Source organism: Alternaria viburni, assembly GCF_023758015.1.
Source record: "Alternaria viburni strain BMP 2772 chromosome Unknown scaffold_30, whole genome shotgun sequence".
NCBI classification, from domain to species: domain Eukaryota; kingdom Fungi; phylum Ascomycota; class Dothideomycetes; order Pleosporales; family Pleosporaceae; genus Alternaria; species Alternaria viburni.
Window position 1 is genome coordinate 413,715 of NW_026055799.1, and position 24,954 is coordinate 438,668.

Sequence of the window (24,954 nt, forward strand, 5' to 3'; positions counted from 1 at the left end):
GCAGAAAGGTGTGGTAGCAATTTGGGTGGATGCTTCACCAACGAGGTTTGCCGGAGCTTCAACCCAGCAGTAGCTGATTACTTTCTATTTAGCTAGGGAGGGTCAAGCAAAGTGTTAAGACTCCGCGAGATAGTCGCATTTCGGATGTTAGGCAGCACATAAGGTAGCCTGTTAGATATCACTGTCGTCGTCGGTTCAGCATGGCCAAACGGCACTTTCACTTCTTCAACCCAACAGTGATCGACCACCATTCTTCCCCTATACACTAGTGATTAGCTAGAGTAAGAGAGAGGCTCTCTGAACGTCTGGGTGAGTGTTGAGAGTGACAGGCTTGGTGTGAGTGGTGTTTGGGTATGTTGAGTTGGCAAAAATGATTCTATTCAAACCAAACACATGTAGTATGTTTCTAGATTGTTCAGATGATGTAGAATAGCAAAAAGAAACTGCTTCCGACACCGGGAATCGAACCCGGGCCTTGCCGGCACTGCGCTGCTGTGAGGCTGCGAGCTTACTCTGCGATGAGAGCGGCAAATCCTAGCCACTAGACCATATCGGACGTTGATGGAAGAAGGGCAAAGTAGAAACGATATAACGAGAGGCGTTGACACTTGACGTGGTTGAGAAACAAGTTTTAAAAGATACGAGTCAGGAAATCGGATAGGGAAAAGTTGGACCAAGATCAACTAGATCAAATCAAGCCTACGTATTACAGACCCACAAAGACTCGAGGCTAGACTATCAGCGCTTGTAATGCATTCTATTGGACGACCTAGGTGCATACTACGTTGTATGTGGTTTGCGAAGCCACTGTTGACGCATGGCCGAGGAGGTCCTCAAGACACTTTCGGATTACGCAGGATATCTGATGCCCTACTGAAGTACACCAGGCATCTCTATTGTATTCTGATCGTAATATGAACAGCTTGTGAAGACCTCCTGGCTTGAGAGCTTGTACCACAGGTCACGTACTATGTCATTCGACCAACAGCTTCGACTGCATATTCGCCCACCAAACGTAAACAGTTCACCCGAAAATGGACACATTTACCTGCGCTGAGAACTAGCTCCTATGAATTGGTATCGAAGTTCGATCAATCAGAATAATTCTCCGATGATGTGATGACTCCCGACATCGCCGCGTCCGGCCCCGCGAAACAAAAAGTTCCCCGCGAACACCAACTTCGACTGGACATAGCGGTCCTCGACTCCAACCCCCAATTCCTTTTATCCGCCCACAACATACACAATGGTCGCAAAGAACACGGCATTCGATCTGCAGAAATGCGCGCGATCCAACATTCTCGCATTGGAGCCGTATCGATGCGCGCGCGAGTAGGTGAATATCCATGACTCTTGCCGCGGTACCCAGCTCACGACGCGTAGCGACTACAAAGATGACGGCACCAACATCCTCCTCGACGCGAACGAGAACGCATACGGGCCGGGACTACAACTGAATGGCGAGGGAAAGCTGCCTGGCGCCAATGTCAATGGCACCTCCGACGCATCTTCCGCGATTGATGTCGATTTGCTCGGCCTGAACCGATACCCAGATCCGTATGCACACCGCGAGCGCTTGCATCGCACACGCTGACGACCTTATACAGCCACCAAGAAGAACTCAAGCAACTCCTCTGCAACCTCCGAAACACCCACACCCACACCTCCAAGAACATAACACCCGCCAACCTCTTCGTTGGTGTCGGCTCCGACGAAGCGATCGATGCCCTCATCCGCGCCTTCTGCGTCCCCGGCAAGGAGAAGATCCTGACATGTCCACCCACATACGGCATGTACAGCGTTTCCGCGCAAGTCAACGATGTCGCGCTGGCCAAGATTCCCCTACAAACACCAAGTTTCGATCTCGACGTTCCCGCGATACTGAAGGCCATGGATGAGGACAAGAGCATAAAGCTAGCGTACCTGTGTTCGCCGGGCAACCCGACCGGGAAGCTGCTCAAGAAGGAGGATGTACAAAAGATACTAGAACACCCGTGGAACGGTGTCGTAGTGGTGGACGAGGCATACATCGACTTCGCGCCCGATGGAACTAGTCTGGCAGAGTGGGTCGCCGAATGGCCCAACCTTGTAGTCATGCAGACGCTCTCGAAAGCCTTCGGTCTTGCAGGCATTCGATTAGGTGCCGCCTTCGCAGACCCAGCCATCGCGCAAATCCTCAACAACATGAAGGCACCCTACAACATCCCCAACCCAACGAGTCAGATCGCGCGCGCCGCCCTGAGCCCGAAGCACCTGCAAGTCATGCAAAGCCACAAGGACCTCATCGTCAAGCAGCGCGACAGGCTGATAGAAGAGCTGCCCAAGATCCCTGGTATCGGAAACCTTCACGGCGGTGTGGAGTCGAACTTTCTGCTCTACCAAATACTCGATGCGCCGGCGGACCAGGGCGGCAAGCCATCGAACGAGACGGCGCTGGCAGTGTATGAGGGCTTGGCGGAAGAGAAGGGCGTCGTAGTAAGGTTCAGAGGCAAGGAGCATGGATGTCTGGGCTGCTTGAGGATAACGGTGGGTACGGAGAAGGAGGTAGATCGCTTCTTGCAGGAGATCAAGCAGGTGATTGAGGGTATTCACCAGAGCTCGGGCAAGCTGGGGAAGAAGGAGGAGCAACGGAGGGAGAAGGAGGCTAATGACGTGGTTGCATAAAGCATGCGCAGGTAATAGAACTGTACATCAAGAGACGGTATCATCGAAGCAATACGACATCTTCCAGCTGTTGAGGTAAAGGTAGCTCCTTGATAATCGCCCCACTCTGACTCCACGGCTTTCTTGTTATAAGTACCTTGTTCTCCTGCTCACTCCCTCTCTCACTTTCTCTTTGTGATCTACTACCCATAGCTGCTGATCCTAGGTCACGACCAACCAGTCTACCAATTGACTTTTTCTTTGTTGGTCAGCTAAACTGTCGGATACACCATGGCAGATAAAATCGATACGGCGAACCTAGAGGCCGAGTTCCAAGCACTGAAGGTCAAGGGCAAGCTTTTGCAGAGAACACTAGCTGTAAGTTATTGACGAGCGACTCTGGTCATGCAAACTATGTTGACTTTAGTGCAGGATGTATCTTCGGACTATGGAGCTTTCATGAAGCAGTACAATGAGGCGAACGACCGCATATTCACTAAGAGCACTAAGCTGCAAGACACAACAAGAGACGTCAATGGCGGAGCTCAAAGCAAGAACCCCATCGTCTTGATGCTGATCGATGCATCAAGCCACAAGGTACGCTATGGTAGTCTCATGTTGGACGGTTTCTAACGATAGTGTTTAGTTTTGCGATGAGTTGCTAAAGAAAAGAGGCCCAGGAGGTGCTGAAGCAGCGATTCTTCTGCGCAATGCACTCAACGATAGGATCGCGGCTAGGTTTCCAGACATTGCACGAAACAAGTACTGCCTGGTCATCCGAATCTTCGCCGATCTAAAGACGTTGTCGCTCAACTCAGGTGCGAATGGCAAGATCATGTCTCTTGCACCGTTCTTCACGGAGTTCGAAAAGGTTGGGGCTTTCTTCGATCTCGTCGTCACAGCTGACGACATTGGCGTCAAAAACAAGATCTGTGGTCAGTTGAACATTGTTCTTAACTTATTCATGCAAAATCTAATCTTCTCCAGATAACCTCAAGCTGTATATGGGGAGTGAGCAATGCAAGCACGTGTTCCTGGCTGCTGCTGAATCACCTCGATACTACCAAACCCTCCAGATCTATCGAAAGGAGACTTCAAAGATCACTTTAGTCTTTGGAAGTGGTCTGGACGGCGGCCTGCGGAAGATGGGTCTACTTCTGGTGCCATTTCCGAAGGTGTTTGCGCCACCGGAGGGTTTCAAGCCGCAGGCTATCAGCGGTGCTACGTTTGTGGAGAAGAGCGAGATCAAAACCGACGACGTACGCGCTCTCACACTGTAATCGGATTCCTGCTAACACGATCATAGTTCTTGAAGTCTTCAGTCGCTGTCGTTGCCAACGAGAATCTGAAGGATGTTGGCTACACTGAGAAGGCCTTATGGTCACCCCTGTTCTCGTCCAAACTTCCAGCATGCTATATCGGCGGTCGCATCCCAATCAACAGCGCAAAGCAGCGGATCGACATCTACGTACGAGAACCAACAGCTAGAGAGCTCGAGGTGTACGAAGCGCGTTCCAGGGTTCAGGAACACCTCTGCGTCGACCACTTCTTGCGCAACAAGTGCGAAAATGTCAACTGCGAGTTCTATCACGGTACCCTCGAACCGGAAGCACACTATGTTCTACAGCACATAACCCTGGGTACTCCGTGCTCGAAGGGTAGTGTCTGCCGTGTTGCAAACTGTGCTTATGGTCACATTTGCCAACGGGGCGAGTGTGTTCATGCGGGAAAGAGGGTTGAGGGATGTCGCTTGCCGGGCTCGATGCATGGGCTGGATATGAAAGTCTCTGAGTGGGTTTCTCCGGATGAACACATCATGCGTCCTCGCGCACCCGCTCACGACAGTACCACGTCAGCTACCGGAGCTTCCACAGGTGGTGGTGTGGCTCTCTCCATCGATGAGGATCTCCTTGGATAGAGTTGGCCTCTCCGTGCACGCATGCCATATGCAAGTCAATTGGATGGTTAGAAGGAAGCTCAAATATAGGAAGGTTGCTGAGCACGTCAGGAGATCGAAGTGGGTAGACTGGAAAAGTCTTGAAAATTGATATACAGGTATAGAGATGCGAGCTCATAGTCGAATAATAAAAATGAAGGATCTGAAGCTTTATCACGCCTTGGTGATGTCTGGAGAGTACGGATGGATGTACCCATTGCTGCCGAGCTTTGAGAAAGTGCTTTCTTCACCAATACCTTCATCTGATATTTTTTCCAAGCAGTGCCGTAGATGAACGCAGGCTCATCATTGTAAAGATGCGCTGCCTTTTGATTCGTCGAAGCAGATGCCATGATGCGCGTGTTAGGTGACAAGCAGCAGGACCTGGAGCAGGTAGCTGTCGACTTACGATTCGGTGTGGGAGGTATATATCTGAGAAGCATATCGCCTGTTACTGAACAAGCTAATGTAGTTGCCGTTTACATGTCCACGTCAGAAGCTACGATGCAAGGTACCACGACGCTGACTAAGCCAACGGTGACGCTTGCTATCTGACATGAGCCCCACCAATGTTCCGATCGGACCTCCATCATCCCGACCAGAAAGTGCTCGAAGTACCACGCTCAACACTCCCTCTCCACCAAATACTCACTTTCTGATCTCTATACTCCAATTCCAACCTACATCGACCCTACAAATATAACAAACACCATGGTCCGACCAGACAAACCGCGCGACCCCATCGCCGGTCCCGAAACACCACAACCACCCTTCCCAATAAAGCTCCGAGGTCCCGTAGTAAAAGGCTTTGGACGCGGAAGCAAAGAAGTACGAACCATTCCGACCTCTGAACCGTCACCCCAAACTAACTTAACCAGCTAGGTATCCCCACGGCCAACATCCCGCTCTCCGGCCTGAGCATAGGCGGCCACGACGAACTCGAATCCGGCATCTACTACGGCTGGTGCACCCTCGACACAAGCACAATCTCCACCTCCACAACCGCATCCAGCGTTCCCAGCGCCACAGACGATACATCCGTCCCCTCCCAATCCTCATCCCACGCCGTCCTCGATCTCGAATACTCCTCAGAAACGCCCACGCCCTCCACGATCTACCCGACCGTCCTCTCCATCGGCTACAACCCGTACTACAAGAACAGCCAGCGCAGTATCGAGATCCACATCTTACACAGCTTCGAGAAGGACTTTTATGGCGCGCAGCTCAGCCTCATGATACTGGGGTTTATACGGCCGGAGTACGATTATGTGAGTAAGGAGGCGTTGGTGGAGGACATTAGGGAGGATATTAGGGTTGCGCAGAGGAGTTTGGGGAGGGAGGGGTATGAGGTTTGGAAGAGGGATGAGTGGTTGAGGGGAGGGGATGATGTCAAAGTGAACTGGAATCAGGAGGGGCAAAAGGATGGGGTGGGGATCGCGCAGATGATAAATTAGGGGGTGATGGAAGGGATGGAGAGAGGAGAAGGTCGCACGATGCGCATAACGAGGGATGTTATGAATGGAACGAAACATTATTATCATACTGTTGTTCTAGCCGTGGAAAGCATTGGTATCGCGCCTTTGGTGGCAGCTCGTCTACTCCGTTCACGCCTTAATGTACGCCCTCGATCACCTGAAACAAATAACAAGAAGTAGCATACCAAGCACTACCTTCCATGATGCGCACGTCTCGTGAGACGACCCTGGTATCCATGCATATGCGCCAATGTTCCCAGCAAACCAAAACCATAAAAGCACTTTTTTACTGCCGCCATGACATGATCGTATATCAATTCAAAGTGCATCATCCGTATCGAGGCAATCCGTCGCTGAGGAGTGTAACAAGAGCTGCGTCCCCTACAACCCAATCCAAGCAGCTCTTACTGCATTCCTCAACGTTATTCGCTGAATTCAAAATCTCGTTGAGGAACGCAGTGAGAGCTACTTGGATTGAGTTGTTCAAGCGAACGCCAGGATCCGTCTTCGATTCCATCTCGCTCATTGCAGCCCTTTGTCAAGGACAGGCATGACCTAAAACTCATTAGCGCTTGACCCATACATAACTTCAAGGTTGAACTTACACTCATACAAACAAGCACAGGCATATCAAACATATCGCGCTTGATATGCCACCAGATCATACAATCAACCATACCATTCTTCGCGCCAAGCCGTTGCATGGCACTCTCGCCCTCCACCTTGACAAGCGGATCGACCTTGACATCAGCACCGGCATTTGCATTCTTCATTTCCTGGATGCGATCCATGTCTGCCTTAGTCTGGTATCTGAGCATGTTGACGCGTTGAGAAGCGTAGCCGTGGGGGTCCTGGTAGCACAGTTCGGAAAAGTGTTGCAGGAACTCGAGGGCGGATTTGGGGTCCATGAGCTCGATGATGTTGACGCTTGGTGTGGTCTCGGAGTCTTGCGCGGTGAGGTTGGGTGTGGTGTTTTGGGTTGAGCCCGTGTCGCTTTCGCTTGTGTCACGGTTCGTGCCCGTGTTGACGTTGAGGTTGGGCTCGTGGCCGAGGAGAACTTGGTCTTTCCAGCCCGTGAGAATGGTAAACTCCTTGTTGATGCCGACAATCTCGCCTGAGCGACGACAGATCAAGAACGGTGTACCGACTTCCGCAAAGTGATCTTGCAGTGTCATGACCTGACGCTGGAGACCCATTTCTTGATGGATCAAGTCGTCTCTGTTCAACTCTTCCCGCACTTGTAGCAATACAGGTCGATAATTTTGAAGATACTGTTGTGCCTTAGCGACCCAAGGCCTCGAGTAGTTCTTGTCGATCAGCTGATAAAGCCTGTGATAGCCCTTGACGTAATCGTATGGCTTGGTAACCCCTTGGTATATGCTCTTGGTGTCCCGTTGTCGCTTGCGCACGCCATTAGAGTGTATCGGCTGGAGTGCCGTGGTCGAAGGTCTGTTTTCATGTTGTGATCGACTAACAGCTGGAGAACGCTGCGCATGCGATCGATTTGTGTTGGCGAAGAACGCTGCAGTCGCCAGTGGGTTGTCACCCTCGAAGGTAGACGCATCCGTAGAGGCTGGACTTGCTGTATGGCTAGCAGGCCCTTGGCCGATGACGAATGCGTGAGGACCGCTGAGGCTGTCGTTTCGAAGACTGTGGTGATCATGGCCGGCGGTATTTGGCGTGTGAACGTGCATGCTCCCTTGCCGCGAATGTGCGTCTTGCCACTCGCCTGCTGGGAGTCCGTTCGCATTGTATGCCATGGCGGTTGCCGCGTTGTTCTGGTCCGCGTAAGTTGAGGGCATCTGTGCATTGTACATGTTCACAGCGCCGTTCATGTTCATCATCGCGTTATCATGGGGTGCGTCCACTGCGCCTGATGACATGTGACCAAGCATGCCAAACTCCAGGGCTCCGTAATGGTTTCCGAAATTGAGGCTCGAGATGTCGAAATTGAACAGTGCGGGGTCACTTGGGTCGAACAAAGGTCCGAACTGCTGCAATTGGCCCTGCTGATTTTGAGACATGGGGTTTGGTGCGTTTTGTACTGGGCCGTGGTGTGTCTGGTTGAACGGAGGTGATATTGGCGACTGCTGGTTGCTAAAAGCGTGACCGTCTTGAGCCACAGGCATTTGCCCTGGTATCGAATTGGGCGGGTAGAATGCCGCGGGCTGGGCTTGGTTGTACATGTTGCTCTGTGGAGAGACCGAGACTGGCTGTGTGTCGTGACTCGGTATTGGTGTTGGGCGGTTGCCGTTCATGTACGGGTAGTGACCGCCTACACCAGGCATGAGCGCTCCGTCTGGCGCATCGTGGAGATACTTGGCCTTCTTGCGCACGCCGTCCATGCAATGATCTTGGAGACCGCGCTTGATACAGCGATTACATGGTCTCTCGTCACCTAGAAGCTGTCAGTCCCGCCATTGAATGCAATGACTCACAATAAATACTCACCACATGTCAGATGGGCTCGCTGGCAGGCAAAGCACGCTCTCCGCGCCTTCTTCCTCCGCGGTCTTAGAGGGTCTTTTGCATTGGGCTTTCCATTGGTAGGCTTCTGGCTGGAATCGCCGTCGCCAGACTGGCGGTCTGTAGTCTGTTCAGCAGCCATGTCGTCGTCCAAGTCGCTCCTGTACTCGGGCGAAGGAGAGGCATCTTGGGCGTCTGGGGTGGTCATGATATCCCCTCTACTGGCGCAGGCACTCGGCCAAGCACGGACGGTCGCTGCGGTGGACGGAGGCGCTGGGGAGAGAGCCTAGTGCTGCGTGTAGCCGTCAATGGTGATCTTGGGGTGTTCCCAGCAAAACGGTTCAGCCAATGTGTCTGGGGTGCACGGCTTGAGGCGTTCCAGCTGCGTGTTTTAGAGTGCGATCACGCGTGCGCTGGCTGCTTGAACGGGCGCTGCCGTGGCACTCTGACAGGTCCAATGACGAGCTATGCAGGGGACCCAGAGAGTGAAGGGCTCTCAATCCGGCGGACAGGTATGGGACAGAGCTATTGTGGTACGGGGCCGGGGTCCATGTAATCGAGGGAGCATTCCAGGAGCACACAGAACCATGTTTGATAGCGAGATGCTACCGAGACGCGCTGCCCATGCTGCTGGGAGTCGAGTGTGGTTCTACAAGCGGTGCCGGGGTTCGTTCAGTGAGCCCGCGGGAGGTGAGAGCAGCAGCGTGGCAGTCACGGGTGCGGCGTCGCGTCGAGCGCGGAAGGCGCGACACGATAGGGCAGTGGGGTGATACAGCGCGTGCAGTCACGGTCAGCGCTGGGGCAGGTGCGATGGGCGATAGCGATGTCGATGGCGATGGGCGATGGGAGGTGATCGTCTGGGGAGGCCGGCTACGAGTCGCGACGGAGCGCGCGGTCGAGGCGATGGAGGCGCTGCTGGGCTTGACGAGCGGCCAGGGCACTTGCAGCGCTGTGTGCAGTTGAGAGTGGGCTCGCGGCGTCGGGCGCTGGTCGTGTGCGGTATATTGGAGCTCGCTGCAAGATGCGCGCAGATGCGATTCCCCGCAATTGGCTGTTCGAGGTTTGCTGGAAGGTGCAGCCCACGCAGCTGCCTCGGTCCCTGTCGACCGGTAAGCCGCTTGCTTGGCCGGCCGCTAGCCCGCAGTCACGCACTTCTGCTTCACTATTTGACGTCGCTAGCCCTTCAGCCACTCTGGGGCTGCTGTCTGCCACATGATCGTCGTCAATACATAGGTGGATCGTGGTCAGTCCATCTTTGCAGATTGGGCACCCTGCTGCAGACGGCCCTGCCCAGTCACTCGCAATTCCCACCGCGACACCTCATGCCACACAGCGCATCCCCAAAAAGCAAGCAGCCGGCATGCCCAAAGTGCCTCAAACTCGGCTATGAGGCATGCATGCAGTGTGGGATGCGAGGCCTTGGCGTTGGTCCTGACTGGCGTATCCCCAGCCTATGGGCGCGCTCGTATCACCAACTATCATCACTCGCTACGCTTCGCGAGCGCTGTGTGCCCTCACTGTCTCCCTCACCGTGTCTCTGGCCTGCCGACCACGTTTCCTCGCACGCCGGTGCACCGCCCCCGGCAACGGTACCATCCGCAGCCGCTTTCGTCTCTTGTGCATCCGTTGTCCCTCGAGCTGGCGTGGCCGCCCTCGTGGCGCTCATGTTCCGTCGCACAAGGGCCCGGCCATCCTGCTTCATGTGGTCTCACGTGTGGGCGCAAATTCCTTGATTCAATAAAATTCTTTCGCATCAAACTGCCGTGTCACTCGCTATTATTAGTCCTCTTCCAGTCAAGTCTGCCACATGCCCTCGCGTCGCTTCCATGCCCACTATGCTGATGCATATCGACTGCCTCCCCTGAGCCGCTTGCCATATCGAAAGAACAAGATTGGAAATCTGCAACAATATACGTTAGTGGTTCCCACGACCATTCTCTTGGGTCTCTTACGGTGCCATGGCCAGCGCAAGGAACGCAAGTAGAGTAGTTGCCCACTGGTAGCCGAGATCTTTTCCAAATCAGTGACCGCTCTTTCATCATGGTGTGCCGTCCTAGGGACTTACTGTTGTACATCTGAACACCAAATAGTCTATGTCGTTAATTAGTAATGAAGTCTGCCCCAACGTTGGTGCTAGCTTACGGGAAAGCCGCAGCAAAGTACGACCGCGCGAAGCTGTTGGCCGCGAGAGCCGATGCAGCGTAGACAGGGTACTGTTCGGCGAGGTCACTATCTCTGTACCCAAGAGCCTGGTCCGACTTCGGTGCGTGGTGGGACTTACAGCTTCGACCAAGAATGTAAAGACCCCTGAATAGACCCAGATGACACTACGTCACGCAATACGGTCAGTGAGCTGTTCATCGGCGGCACCTGGAGCGTCTGAAAGAAGAAAACCTACCCAAGGCCAAATACTGCTGAAAAGATAATTGGAACTGCAGTGTCATGGTCAGTTATTATTGCGACTGGACAATATGCACGATGATGTCGTACCTATCCAGTGAACCTGCGGAAGCCGGGATGTTAGCCATGGAATCTTCCATGCCAGTGAAAATCTAAACTTACTGAGGAGTATGTCGTCCACCCAAACCCTGCATACGTGTGATTAGAAGCTTGTTCGAGGCGAGGCCATGCAGCGGCTTACCAAAGAGTGCGACAGGGACGACCCAGGCCCCAACAATAGTCGAAGGGAGCCGAAACTCAGGTTCCGAACCTCCGGGCTCGCCTCCTTGCTCCTCGCGTTGCCGCACGAGCCTGCCGTATATTCTTCTCCAGAAAGGGTCCGTGGAGACACCCGCGAGCATCCCAACCAACAGACCCAAGAATGCGAGTCCAACCTGCGAGATGCTGAAGCCATGATTGTTGCCGAATACGAGAGGAAAGGCGCCAAAGAAGAGGTACAGGATACCCAACAAGATTGCCGACAAGATGCAAAGACTCAAGCACTAGATCACAACAGTCAGTCCACCAATCACGGTCTCACTAAGCGCGGAGACCCACCATAGGCTCGAAGAAAAGAAGTTGAAACGGGCGGATGCATGACCACAGCACGGTTTTGGCGATAGATCTGTCCATCTTCTCAATGGGCGCTATCCACTCTGGGTTGCCGGTTTCTTTTCGCAGTCGAATCGCCTTTCGACGGAGCAAAACGGGGTGGTACGTCTCAGGCACGAAAAGAACGATTAGGCAAAGCTACCAGACTAGCATTAGTCTCTGGTACACATGGTGTGCAGCACAACCTTACCTGAACTCCAGACCAGATGATGAGAACATAGAAACACCTGATTGCGTGTCAACAAATCGCCGATTCTCCGCAAGAGATGATCGACAGCACACTCGATACGAGCATCAGGGGTAGATGCTGCCAGCTCGGCCAACGCCATCGCAGCTGCAGGTGCAGTGTCGCAAGGTGGGGATAGTGGGCCTGGAATAAGCACTTACCATCTCCATGTAGTATTTTCCACGATGAAGCCTCCTATCAGAGGGCCTACCTCTGGCCCAACGAACGGGCTGGCTGTGTAGACCATCATAGGTGCAGATAGCTCCTACACTTACGTCAGATATAGACGGCTAGCGAGCATCGAATGTACTGACGTGTTTCCCGAACATGTCACCAACAGTCCCTCCAGCAACACTGAGGAAGGCTGAGCCAGCTAGACCGTCCAAGAAGCGCGCAACCAACATTGTCTGGATGTTCTGTGCCACGGCGCATGGTATCATCCAGATGAGGAAGAATGTGAATGAGCAGATATAGATTGGCCTTCGACCGTAGAACTGGATCATGTTAGTCGATCACGGGTACGGCGAAGTGCCGTTAATTCCCGGCAGCTGTACGCACCTCCGAGAGTGGACTTAGGATCATCGGTCCTGCGCCGAGTCCCGCAACAAACATAGATAGACCAAGCGTGCACACTAGGCGTGAGGCCCCAAACTCAGGCTCCAGCTGACTATACGTCGACGTATATAGCGATGAGGTGCATGTCCTACATTTAGCAATCGTTAGTTTGTGCGCGTGCAACAGTTCGTATATGGAGTTGATGACGTACACGCATAGTGAACTACTGGCGCATATTAACACGATGAGCCATCTTCGTAGTTTTCCCATGCTGCGTGGATTCTCTGGGTCGGCGTCACCATCCCAGGTCACGAGGTACGGTTGCTCTGTTATAGGGCCGGGTCGGGAGTTGCTTGGGCCTTTGGCATTAGCTTCTGCGTCGAGGCATGTGTAGCCATCTCCTCCAGCTCTCGAGTGATGCGATCTGACAGTCTTCAGACTCCTTCCATCTTGCGAACGTCTGCTTTGGCTGCGGCCTCTTTCAGCTGTTGCGTCATTTAGCTCCTTCGTTGGGGACTGCGTAGCTCCGCCATGTCCAACATCTTTCTCTTCGTCGATGTCGGCAGCAGATACTCCTCTCTTCTCGTACTCGCTTGACGCGCTGTCTTCATGTTGTTCGCGTGCCGAGCCAAAGCTCGTTCTTTCTTTCGACTCCATTCTGATGAGCCTCGCGGTCGCTCTGGGTGTTGGAATGAAACGCAAGGTCCGACGAGTACCAAAATCACCAACGACACGCCAAACTTTCAGAAACTGCTCCACTCTGGAAATGACTAGTTGCCGCTCGGATATAACTCGCCAAGGTTCTCAAAGAACCCCTGATGACAAACCCTGGTTATGCGACGCGATGCAGGTCCAACAGGCGAAGGAATGAAGTGGGAAAACCGCGGCAAGAAGGGATACTGTATACTCTAGAAGCAGACATCGCGCTTCGACTAAGCTTTCAAACCGCGCCGCGGCGATCGGCCCAAAGGCTCTGGGGCCACTCGTGCGCAGAGTGGGGTGGCGTCTTCCTGCCATAACGGCGCCAGTCTGTCTAGATTGGTGCATACAGTCTATCTAACTAAGAGCGCGCTAAGATATAGCATGCGCTAACGCAAATAGGTAATTTTTAAAATATAGTATACTAGTATTATACTAATTAAAAGAATTAGCGTACTTAGTAATAAAATTTTAATTTAAATAATTTTTAAATTTATTTTAAATTAATTTAGACTAAATTATACTTATATTATAATATAGAGCCTTCTTTACCTATATTTAATACTAAGTCTAAATTTCTTAACTTTAATGTATTAAACTTAAATATTTATAAAAGATTTAACTTATATTTATTTAGCTCTAGTAAGAGTAATAATAGTAGTATTAAAGACTAAGTTAAAGTATATAGTTAAATTAATTCTAGAATAATTTTAGACTTATTTAAACTAAAGTATAGTTTAACTTACTTTTAAAAATAGTAGCGCGCTTTTTTTAAAGGCTAAAGTTATTAAGTATACTATATATTTACTTTAATACTCTAGTATAAACTCTAGAAGCTATACTTATATTATTTAAGTTTTAAAAGTAAATAAGTAATATTTTTTAGTTAAAAGAGTATTATAAGATACTAAAAGTATAAGTAGCCTACGTAGACTATTTCTAAATTAATTTAGAACTAATCTAGTATAAGTAGTTTTAATACTATAGAGCTAGTAAAGTAGAGAAGAAAAAAACTTTTAGCTTTTTCTTAAATTTAACTACTTTAAGATAGGTTTTTAAGTACTTTAGTATTAAGATATATAAATATATTTAAAATTAATTATAGAATTTTATTTACTTATAAGTAAATAAAGACTTATATAAAATACTTAAGTAGATAAAGATATCTATAAACTAAATTAAGTAGAATAGAGAAAGAAAAAAGGCTAGAAGCTACTTTAATAGGCTTTAGTATTAGTTTAGAAATAGTATTTATACTAATAAAGAAAGTTCTTATAGTTTAGAGTTATTTTAAGTAAAATTAATAGTATATATAGTTAAACTATTTTAAAAATAATTTTTAACTAATTCTAGTAAGTAATAAAGCCTACTTTTTAGTTTATTATTTATAGTAATTACGCTTTAGATAATATAGAGTATTATATCTAAAGAGTGCTACTAGAAATTAATATTACCTACTTATAAGCTCTTCTAGATAGTAAAGTAGAGAGCTCTTATAAAAACTATAATATAGTTAAGCTTTAGATCTTACGTCTAAAAGACTATAGTAAGTTTTTAAAAAATATTTCTAGATTAATTCTAAACTATTTTAGGTACTAACTATACTTAGAGTTAAAGTAAACTTATTCTATAAGACTATAATATAGTAATTAATATTATTATCTTTCTATATTTTAAGTAGGTTCTATACTTTATAGTAGTTTTAACTAGTATATACTAGTATATACTTTCTTTATCTTAGTAGCTAGATATAGAATTAGTTAAGAATATAGTTTATATATTCTAATTAATATTAATACTAAATACTATAAGATATAAGCTATTTTATAAATATTAATTCTAAATTATTTCTAAACTATTCTAGCTACCTTTTTATAGTCTAACTAGTTTATCTTCTACTTAAGGTAGCGTAAAGTTTTATTAATTAAGAAACTCTATACTACTTAAGTAAATAAAAACTACTTTATAAGAATAGCTACTACTTAAAAATTAATTATATTTTCTCTAGACGCTAGCCTAAAGAGAGTTCTTTTTAAGAAAAGAGTAAATTATTCTAACTCTACTACTATAAGCGCTATCTAAATTATTTTTTAAATATTTCTAAATTAATCTATATAGATATATATTTACTAAATCTTACTAGCTAGTAAAAGCTATATTATTATCTAAGTATAGAATAAGTAAGCTAAACTACTTATAAAATAAAAGACTTTCTAGATAGATATATCTTTTAAGCGCTACTATAATAGTTAGAGAGAAATTCTTTTTACTACTATACTAAAGAGCTATAAAAAGAGTATATAAATTGCTTTTAAATTAATTTATAGCTAATCTACGTAGTTATTATATTTAGGCGTTTTACTACTAATGCTAAGTTCTCTAAAATATACTAAAAGATATTTACTACTTTCTTCTAGACTATTAAAAAGCGTTTAAGTTAGCTAGTATAATAGTAGTATCTCTACGTATGTAGTTTCTATAGTATTACTATTAATATAAATACTAAGTAGATAGCTAGTAAGTTAAATTAATTTATAATTAATTTATACTTATTTTAGCTTAGAATTTAGAAAGTATCTTACTAGCCTTAACTAGCTTAATAGAGACTAGAAGTACTACCTTAGCTACTATATAAGATTTTATATTATTTACTTTCTTTATACTATTAATAAAGCTTATTCTAGTATACTATATATTAAAAATTCTTTATAAAGTAGAATAAAGACGCTACTTACTATAGTAAGCTAAGCTAAGTATTTTAAGTTATATAATCTACTTATTAGTAAGTAGTCTAAATTAATTTTAGAACGTTTCTAAACTATTCTAAGAAAATACTCTAATATCTATAGCTAAAGAATAAGTAAAAAATAAAAAAAACTCTATTATTACTATAGAATTAAATATACACTATAGTAGTATATCTAGAGCTACCTAGAATATACTAGAATTCTATATAAATACTATAGAATAAGTATATATAAAGAGCTATTGCACTAGCCTAAGATATAAGCTTCTAGTTAGTATTAGACTATATATTAAATTAGTTCTAAATTATTTTATAACTAATTTTACTTAGTACTATATAGATAGATCTATAAAATATATAGAAATATAAAATCTATAAAAAGTATAGTGTTAGGTATAAATTAAGATAAAATTTAAGCCTAAGTAGCTACTTTTATAATAATATAAGGTAAGAAAAGAGTAAGTATTTAGTTATCTATATATAAATTAATTCTAAACTATTTAGAGTATAAGAAATAAAAGAAAAAGAATAAAAAAAAAATAATATTCTTAAATTACTTAAATTACTTAGGCTATTAAGATAGTAACCTTACTAGTATCTAAGCTTCTAGCTAGTAGCGTAGCGCTTACGTATATAGATATTCTAGTTATTACTTTTAGCTTTATTTTCTCTTAAAGCTAATTTATTACTAGCTCTATAAGTATAACTATTTCTAGATTAATCTAGAACTAATCTGCGTAGAGAATACTCTAACCTAGATATAAACTTAGAAGAAAAAAAGTATAAGCTTAAAAAAAAGTATAAAAAAGTAAAACTTTAATAAGAAAGAAAGTTACTTTAAATCTAAACTAAGAAAGCTAAGTTAAAGCTCTAAAAAAGAGAGCTATAAGTTTACTTTTAGTGTAAATTAATCTAGAACTAGTTAAGAAGTAACTAGACTAGTCTTAGAATAGTTAGTATAATTAAAAAGTTTTTAGTACTAGATAAAATCTACTAAAATCTACTTTACTCTCTAATTCTATCTTTTCTATATTAAATATAGTAAGTAGAGTTCTTTTTAATAAAGTTTATCTTTACTTAACTAATTCTAAATTAATTACTAACTATTTTAGCCTATATATATTTAATATACTACTCTTACTATACTTCTACGTAGCTCTATAGAGTTTAACCTTAAAAACTCTAAGAAAAGATATATTATCTTTTATAGAAAACTCTTTTATTATATAAAGTATAATAAAAGCTTCTTAAGTCTCTATAGTATAAGTCTAATAGTTATCTAGAACTCTTTATAAATTAATTCTAAACTAATTCTAGTAGCGCTATAAAAGAAGATTAAACCTTATTAAATATATTTATAAAACCTATCTCTAGTACTTTATTACGCTAAATTCTACTAGTATAATGCTTTTATAAATATACTACGCTACTTATTACTTCTTTTAAAAAGTAATAAAGTACTATAATAACTCTAGAGTAGTAGAAGAGAATACTATTACTAAGAAGTAAATTTAAAATAAACTTTAGAATTATTCTCTAATTAATCTAGAGCTAATTTAACTTACTATTTAACTAGCTACCTCTCTTACTAAACTCTTATTAGAGATGCTACACTTTGTATTTTTAAATAAGTAAAAAAAATAAAAAAAGAGTAAAATTAATTTCTAATTAGTTTACTATCTACTACTTAAAAATAATAAGCCTTTACTATGTAAATTCTACTAAAGTAGAAGATTTAAATATAAGCTTTTTTTTTCTATTTAAACTTTAATTAATATATATTTTACTTACTAAAATATAGCTTATTACCTTTATTAATAGTATTATAATATCTCTACTTTTTAAAACTTATAGAGAATATAATTAAAGTTATAGTTTTATTAAATTTATTTTATATATCTATTTATTCTTAAATTATTTCTTAATTATTCTATAAACAATTCTACTATAGTTTTAATTCTTATTACTATTAGACTTAGAAAGAGTAGCTAAGCTCTTAGACTTAGAGGTCTTTCTAGAAAAGTTATAAAAGAACTACTAAGAAGTATATATAGTAAACTTATTATAGAAGAAAGTATAGTCTAAATTTTATTAGAATTAATTAAGAAATATTTAAGAAATAATTTAAATAAAGCTTACTCTCTAGGTTTTTAGCGTTAAGGCCTTCTATATTATACTCTTAGTAAGAAAGGTTAAATTTATTATCTAAGTTAAAGAAATACTTCTAAATATAATCTATTATAAGATTATAATTAAGCTATATTAGTTAGAAATAATCTAGAAACGTTTAAGAAATAATTTACCTAAGTTTAATCTTTATTAAGCTAAATAGTATTCTAAGAAGAGCTATTATCTTCTTTCTTTTCTTTCTCTTAGCTAGAGATAGTACTCTTATCTTCTTATTTCTACTTTTCTTCTTCTTTCTTATTTTCTTCTTCTTCTTCTTCTTTATCTAAATTATTTAATAATTAATCTAAATTCTCTTTAGTAATAGAGAAAGAGAAGTTAGTAATTATATTATAGTTAGCTATAATATTTATATAAAAAACTAAGTAGAATTAATTTAGAAATAATTAAAAAATAATTTAAACTTATCTAATTTAAGCTAAATTAGCTAGTTAGAGAGTATACTAACTTATCTAGCTATAGCTATAATTAATCTATAGGTAGTAAGTAGGTAGTTTCTAAGAAAAGCGTAGCTAGTAAACTTTCTCTAAAAGAATAGTTAGAATTATTTAGAAAATAATTAAAAAATAATTTATATACTATAAAGGCTACTACTAATATTAATTATATAGTATAGCTAATCTATATAGATAATAGACTAACCTTATATATTTATAGTAAAGACTAAGTAACTAAATAGTAGCTAGTTAAGCTATAGAAATTACTTAAACGTAGGCTAAAATTTATTAGAATTAATTAATAAATAATTCTAGAATATTTTATATATTACTACAAAGTATACTTATAATTTAGTAGACTATAATTTAGCGTAGTAGATAGCGTAAGATTTAGTAGCTTAGTTAGTAGTGTAGATAGTATAGTAAAGTAGTGTTATTATTATTTTAAAAGAATTATTCTAGAAATAATTTCTAACTAATTTACTAAAGTACTAATCTAGCGCGCGTATAGGCTGCGTATAGACGCTCTAGCGCCTTAGCGCTCTAGCGCTCTAGTACTCTAGTCTTCTAGTACTTTAGTAAACTCTAGAGCTAACTAATCTATAAATATTTTAAAATTAATATATACTAATATCTTACTAGCTATTCTATCTATTAAGATTCTACTAAATATACTTATTATATTTTATTAAATTAGTATATAATAATATCTAGAGTTATTTTAACTAATATACTATTAAGTATTAGTCTAAGTTAGATATATAGTTATAATATAGTTATATTATAATTACTTATAACTAGACTTTAAGCTATATAAAATAGTAAAATCTTTACTAAAGTCTACTTTAGTACTATACGTAAACTAATAGTTAGAATTACTAAATAAAAATATAAACCTAGCTACTTATATACTAATATCTAGCTTATAGTAATAAAATTAAATTTTTAATAATAAGTAAAGTAGTTCTACTTATAGTTTTAATTCTAATTTAGATATATAATATAGAATAGAAAAAGATTTATATAAGTAAATACTTATTATATTTATACTAAATAAAATTATAAAGTATTAAATTTAGAACTAGTAGAATATAATAGTAAAGTAGATATTAATAAGTAATTAAAGTAGTATTCTTTTCTAAGAAAGTATAAAATCTAAAGTTTAATAAAGCTTAGTAGATCTTACTAGAGCTTATAATATAGAATATATTCTTAAAGTACTCTTAGAAAGTACTATATATAACTTACTAGTATAGATTAAACTAAAATTTTATACGCTTTACTACTTAAGAAAGCTTTTTAAGAAAGATTATAATATAATAATTTATTTTCTATTTATTTCTATTATTCTAGATATAGTATTAATATATATAAAACTTTTATAATAGCTAAGATAATATATAGTAATAGTCTAAGAGTATATAGAATATATACTTTTTTATCTTTTTTTCTCTATAGAATCTAAGTCTATAAAGCTTAGAAGTCTTAAACTTTATAGTTTATATAAGAATATAGTCTTAAACTACTAGACTAATATAATCTAAAAAAGTAAGAATAACTAAGATAGTATTCTTAGTCTAAAATAATATATATATAGATAGTAAGATCTAAGTCTAATAAGCTTTAGTACGTTCTATTAAGCTCTATTAAGTCTTAGACCTTATAGTTTAGTTTTAATTACTAGAATCTTTATAAGAATATATACTACTACTTACTATAAAATAAGATATTTAGAGAATATATCTATATTATAATTATATACTATATTACGCTCTTAACCTAGACCTTCTAGTCTAAGTTAGAATAACCTACCTACGTATATCTACTTAACTCTTAAGCTCTTAAGCCTACTAAAGCTATATAGCGCCTTAGGCGCCTACTATCTTAGATAGCTACTTAGCTAGTACTTTTATAATATACTTATACTTATACTTATACACTTATCTATACCTATACTTATACGCCTACTTTACGCGCTACTTTACGCACTATATAATACCTAATTACTTATATACTCTATACGCATTATATTATATATATATACTAATATACTAAATATAGCTTTATATTTAGCTACTCTTATAGAAATACTATTACTAGTAATATTATAATACTATTACTATTACTATCTACTATCTTACTATATATACACAAATACTTATACTAATATAATACTTAACTAATATATTACACTACGCGCCTTAGTACTTAAGTAAGAAGAAAATACTTCTCTAGATTATTCTATACTTTTAGCGCCTCTATAAATTCTACTCTAGTATTACTTATTTTCTACTTACTAACTTAAATAATTAATATCTTTAGTAGATTATTCTACTTTTTTATAAACGTATTCTTAGCGCTTTTTAGCTTACTTATTTTCTATTAGCTTATACTATATAGCTATACACTTACTATATACTTACTTACTTCTTTATATTCTTAAAGAACTACCTAAATAAACTAAGCTATTACTTTAGCTTTAGCTTTAATACGCTAGTTACCTTTCTATTATTCTTAGTAACTTTAGCTACCTTCTTATACGTAACTATTATACTAGTGTATAAGGTATTCTTATATAAATTAGATTTTTAATAACCTAAGAATTATCTAAAGAAAGAACGTCTTTTAATAAGAGCTCTTTAGAATTATCTTATTATCTATCTATTTTATTTTTTATTTATACTTTTTAGTATTAGACTTTTATATAATACTTTAGATAATAGAATCTCTTTATAATAGAACTCTTTTCTACTAAACTAACGTCTATATACTTCTTTATCTATACTAATTACCTTACGTTTTTATAGTAATATATCTTTATACTCTCTAATACTTATATAAATAGTAAAGCCTATAGAGATATATTCTACTATATAGTATAAGAAGTAGTTAGTATACGTTAATATAACGTATATAGTAATAATAACTACTATAGATATAATAAGTATAGACTTAGCTCTTTTCTTTAAGTTAGCTAGAACTATAATAGTAGTTATATTTAGGCTAACTACGTTCTTACTACTAAGCAATATTAGATAAGATAATTACGTAGATAAGGTAACTACTTAGAAACACTAGAAAATAGTAATTTAACTAATACTTAGAATAGTAATATTAGAAGTATAATAAAATGCTAGGCTAATAAAGTTAGTATAATACTATAATAGTATATTTAGAACGTATACTAGTGTAGAACTATAGTTTAATAGAACTACTAACTTAATAGAGTATTATAGTAAGTAAAACGCTAAGCTATACTAACTATAAAAGTATTTAGAAAGTATTCTCTACTATTAGGTAGAGAGCATTAAACACTATTAAGTATTTAGAACTTATCTTTTAATTATATAATCTCTATAGTATAATATCTATTTAGTATTTAAGCTATTAAGTAAAAGAGTATTAGCTTCTTTATAAGTTATTTAGAACTATAATAGCTACTAAAGAAATAGAAGAAGCGTAAGGCGTTAAGAGATCTAGTAATTCTTTTTTCTAAGTATTTATCTACTACTTCTTTAACTACTTTAACACTAAAGATACTAACTTCTAGAACTATCTCTAAAGTAGAGAGTATATTATTATTTATAATAGTAACTAATAGTATAGTCTCTATAGTTTGCTTTAGATACGCTACTTTAGTTTTTACTAGTAATAACGTTACTAAGTTTCTTAAAGACTATAACTAATAAGCTAATAATAGAGGCCTCTCTAATAAGATAAGAGTCTCTATTCTTCTAGATTATATTAGTAATAAAAATTACTCTATTACTTATATTATTAAGCTCTTTACTAGTTATAAAAAGAAGAACTAGACTAAGCTTAAGGTAAATATAAAAGAATACTAGATAGATAAGAATACTACTATTAAGATAGGTAAGCGCTTATACTTGTAAGCTTTTATCTATAAGTATATTAATAATCTACCTAGTTTTACTAAGTATTATACTTACTTCTACGTAATAGCTAAAGCCTATATTACTAATAAGTAAGTTCTAAGAGAGAAACTTAGCTTTTTCTTCTACTAAAAGCTTCTAAAGTATAATAAGTAGATAGTTACTTTTATAATATCTAATACTTCTAAAGGTAATAATTAGGCTAAGTACTATATAGATAAGATTTACACCTTTCTTAAAGAATACTATAAGAAGAATAACGCTATTAATAATATATATACTTAGAAACGTAGTAGTATAGATACTAAGATAAGATATATTATACTTACTAATAAGCGCGCTACTTTTAATCTAAAGAAAATAAAGAATATTATTACTAATCTTAAGAAGTAATAAAAGAAGTAAGAATTTCTAATTTCTTCTAGCGTAGATTCTAAGGTAGAAGACCTTATAAAGATACTAAATAGATTAAAGCTTAACGCTAATATAGTTTATTTCTTTATAGCTTACTTATTAGTTACTCTAATCTTTAAGAACCTCTATAATACTCTATACTTTATAGGCTATATAACTAAGAAAAAGCTCTCTATTAAAAGAAATAATAGTTCTTTTATTACTTAAGTACCTAGAAATATAGCTTTTAAGAGAGAAACTATTTAGTATAGAAAGGCTAAGTATACTAATACTTACTATATATATAATAAGAAGAGTTATAAGATTACTAATTATAAACTCTATAATAACCTTTATAACTTAGATTAGATTAGTTATTATTAGAATAGTAAGCGTAAGTAAGAAACGTACTATTTTAGCCTACTCTATAATTACCTTAACTAAATCTCTAGTACTTCTCTATTAACTTATAAGCTTAAATAGCTTAGATCTAAGATTAAAGAGTATTTTAATATTACTAATAATATAATAGAATAGTCTACGTCTAGTATTCTTTCTAAGAAGTTTAAGAGAGACTCTTACTCTAAATATATTCTTAAGTAATTAAACTTAGCTAATATAATTACTTACTTAGACTATTACGTTAGTTATAAGAACGCTTAATAGTAGTTTATCTAGTTTTAGAAAAGTATTAAGTACTCTAAGAAGGCCTAGCTACTTAATAATATTAATTCTAATAGTATTATTATTAGTAGTAAGAATACTACGTTTCTCTATAGCGCTAAAGGTAATGCTATTAAACGCCTAAATAAGAGTATTCTTAGTAACTCTAATTAAGTTTATAATAGCTATATTAAGAAGAGAGGTAGACTCTCTAAGTAATTACAAAGCTCTTAGCTATTATCTAAAGAGAATATAATTAGATAAGTTTCTAACTTATAGGCGTTAGATACTACTATAATACTAGAAGATAGTTAGTTAGAGTAGCTATTTCTTCTATAAGCTTCTAATACACTATTTATAGTTATATATCTACTTACTAATATCTATATTAATAATAGTATATTAGCTAATTCTAGACATTTATTACAAGACTATAAGAAGAAGGTAGTTAAGTTTTCTAATACTCTTTCTAACCTAGAACTTAAGAAGCTTATTTAAGAATAATCTAATTATATTATAATAGCGCTTCTAAGTTAGAAAGTATAAGAAGTAATAGTTTCTAACCTAATTAGTTAGAATAATATTACTAATTAATTGCGTAATCTTCTAAAGAAGAATAGTATTAGTATAGATAGTATTAGAATAGTAAATAGCTTTAAGGCTAGCTATACTATAGATTTTAGGTAGGCTCTATTTTTACTTAAAATCTATGCGCTTTTTTACGTATCTACACTCTACTATTACACCTTCTATAAATACCTATTATAACCTCTACTAACTATATAGTTATGTTAATATAATACTAACTCTTCTTATAATACTATTAATATATACTACTTAAATATATAAACTTAATATAAAGTTACTAGTTATAGTAACTTATAAAGTAATACTCTTAACTATATACCTACTAAGATAGTATATAGAGTATAGTAACGCGCTAGACACGCGTTTATATAAATAGACCTACTAGAGGCCTAGGTTTATATTTATAGTAATTCTATTAAATACTTTATTAATATAGACGCGTAGATAAATATTCTTTATCTTAGCGTAGCGCGCGCTTTAAAGATACTATATAAACACTAGATATAGAAGCTTAGTAACTTACTATAAGAAGTTACCTCTACTAATAGTAGCTATAAGCTATTTATTAGTACTACGTTTAACGTTTTTATATATATTAGCACTATAGTTATTTATACTACTTTCTATATTATTATAAACCTTATACGCTTAGCTATACTTAGAGAACTATAGTGCGTAGTATTATATATTAGAATATAGTATAATATATTTAGTAGAGTATAATATTATATTTAGTCTAAAGATAAAACTAAGTTAGTTTTCTTTATTATCTTAGACTCTAAGCTTATATACCTATTCTCTACTATAGACTATAAGTAAGGTAATAAGAATAATAATACTATAGAATATATATAAGTTAGCACTATAACTAACTCTACTTTAGAGCTACCTTAAGATTTTTCTATAGTTTAATACTTATACTAGAGAGTGTAGTGTAATCTAACGTATAGTTTTAGGTAATATAATATACTATTTTTAATAAGTATCTAATAGATA

General features: G+C 38.7%; 5 protein-coding genes and 1 non-coding gene across 6 annotated transcripts; 3 read left to right on the forward strand and 3 right to left on the reverse strand.

Annotated features, from left to right (window-relative positions):
* Window positions 1-447: 447 nt before the first annotated feature.
* On the reverse strand, window positions 448-556 carry J4E79_010451. Its single transcript has one exon. It is a non-coding gene; the product is annotated as a tRNA-Glu (tRNA).
* Window positions 557-1,246: 690 nt separating this feature from the next.
* J4E79_010452 (uncharacterized protein) lies at window positions 1,247-2,664 on the forward strand (the record flags this gene model as incomplete). Its single annotated transcript, XM_049359289.1, has 3 exons — window positions 1,247-1,332; window positions 1,384-1,557; window positions 1,608-2,664. 3 exons carry the CDS (start codon window positions 1,247-1,249, stop codon window positions 2,662-2,664), a joined length of 1,317 nt encoding a protein of 438 aa, XP_049206374.1.
* Window positions 2,665-2,934: 270 nt separating this feature from the next.
* J4E79_010453 (uncharacterized protein) lies at window positions 2,935-4,561 on the forward strand (the record flags this gene model as incomplete). Its single annotated transcript, XM_049359290.1, has 5 exons — window positions 2,935-3,021; window positions 3,076-3,240; window positions 3,290-3,578; window positions 3,631-3,902; window positions 3,950-4,561. The coding sequence occupies 5 exons, from the start codon at window positions 2,935-2,937 to the stop codon at window positions 4,559-4,561; spliced, it is 1,425 nt and encodes a 474-aa protein (XP_049206375.1).
* Window positions 4,562-5,290: 729 nt separating this feature from the next.
* J4E79_010454 (uncharacterized protein) lies at window positions 5,291-6,033 on the forward strand (the record flags this gene model as incomplete). The annotated part of the gene is made up of 2 exons (XM_049359291.1): window positions 5,291-5,407; window positions 5,458-6,033. The coding sequence occupies 2 exons, from the start codon at window positions 5,291-5,293 to the stop codon at window positions 6,031-6,033; spliced, it is 693 nt and encodes a 230-aa protein (XP_049206376.1).
* A 543-nt stretch (window positions 6,034-6,576) lies between these two features.
* On the reverse strand, window positions 6,577-8,728 carry J4E79_010455 (uncharacterized protein; the record flags this gene model as incomplete). The annotated part of the gene is made up of 3 exons (XM_049359292.1): window positions 6,577-6,609; window positions 6,660-8,452; window positions 8,506-8,728. The coding sequence occupies 3 exons, from the start codon at window positions 8,726-8,728 to the stop codon at window positions 6,577-6,579; spliced, it is 2,049 nt and encodes a 682-aa protein (XP_049206377.1).
* A 1,740-nt stretch (window positions 8,729-10,468) lies between these two features.
* J4E79_010456 (uncharacterized protein) lies at window positions 10,469-13,009 on the reverse strand (the record flags this gene model as incomplete). Its single annotated transcript, XM_049359293.1, has 14 exons — window positions 10,469-10,530; window positions 10,586-10,611; window positions 10,663-10,733; window positions 10,802-10,847; window positions 10,919-10,952; window positions 11,011-11,023; window positions 11,083-11,108; window positions 11,162-11,462; window positions 11,518-11,709; window positions 11,762-11,798; window positions 11,959-12,062; window positions 12,112-12,291; window positions 12,356-12,500; window positions 12,564-13,009. 14 exons carry the CDS (start codon window positions 13,007-13,009, stop codon window positions 10,469-10,471), a joined length of 1,683 nt encoding a protein of 560 aa, XP_049206378.1.
* Window positions 13,010-24,954: the final 11,945 nt, after the last annotated feature.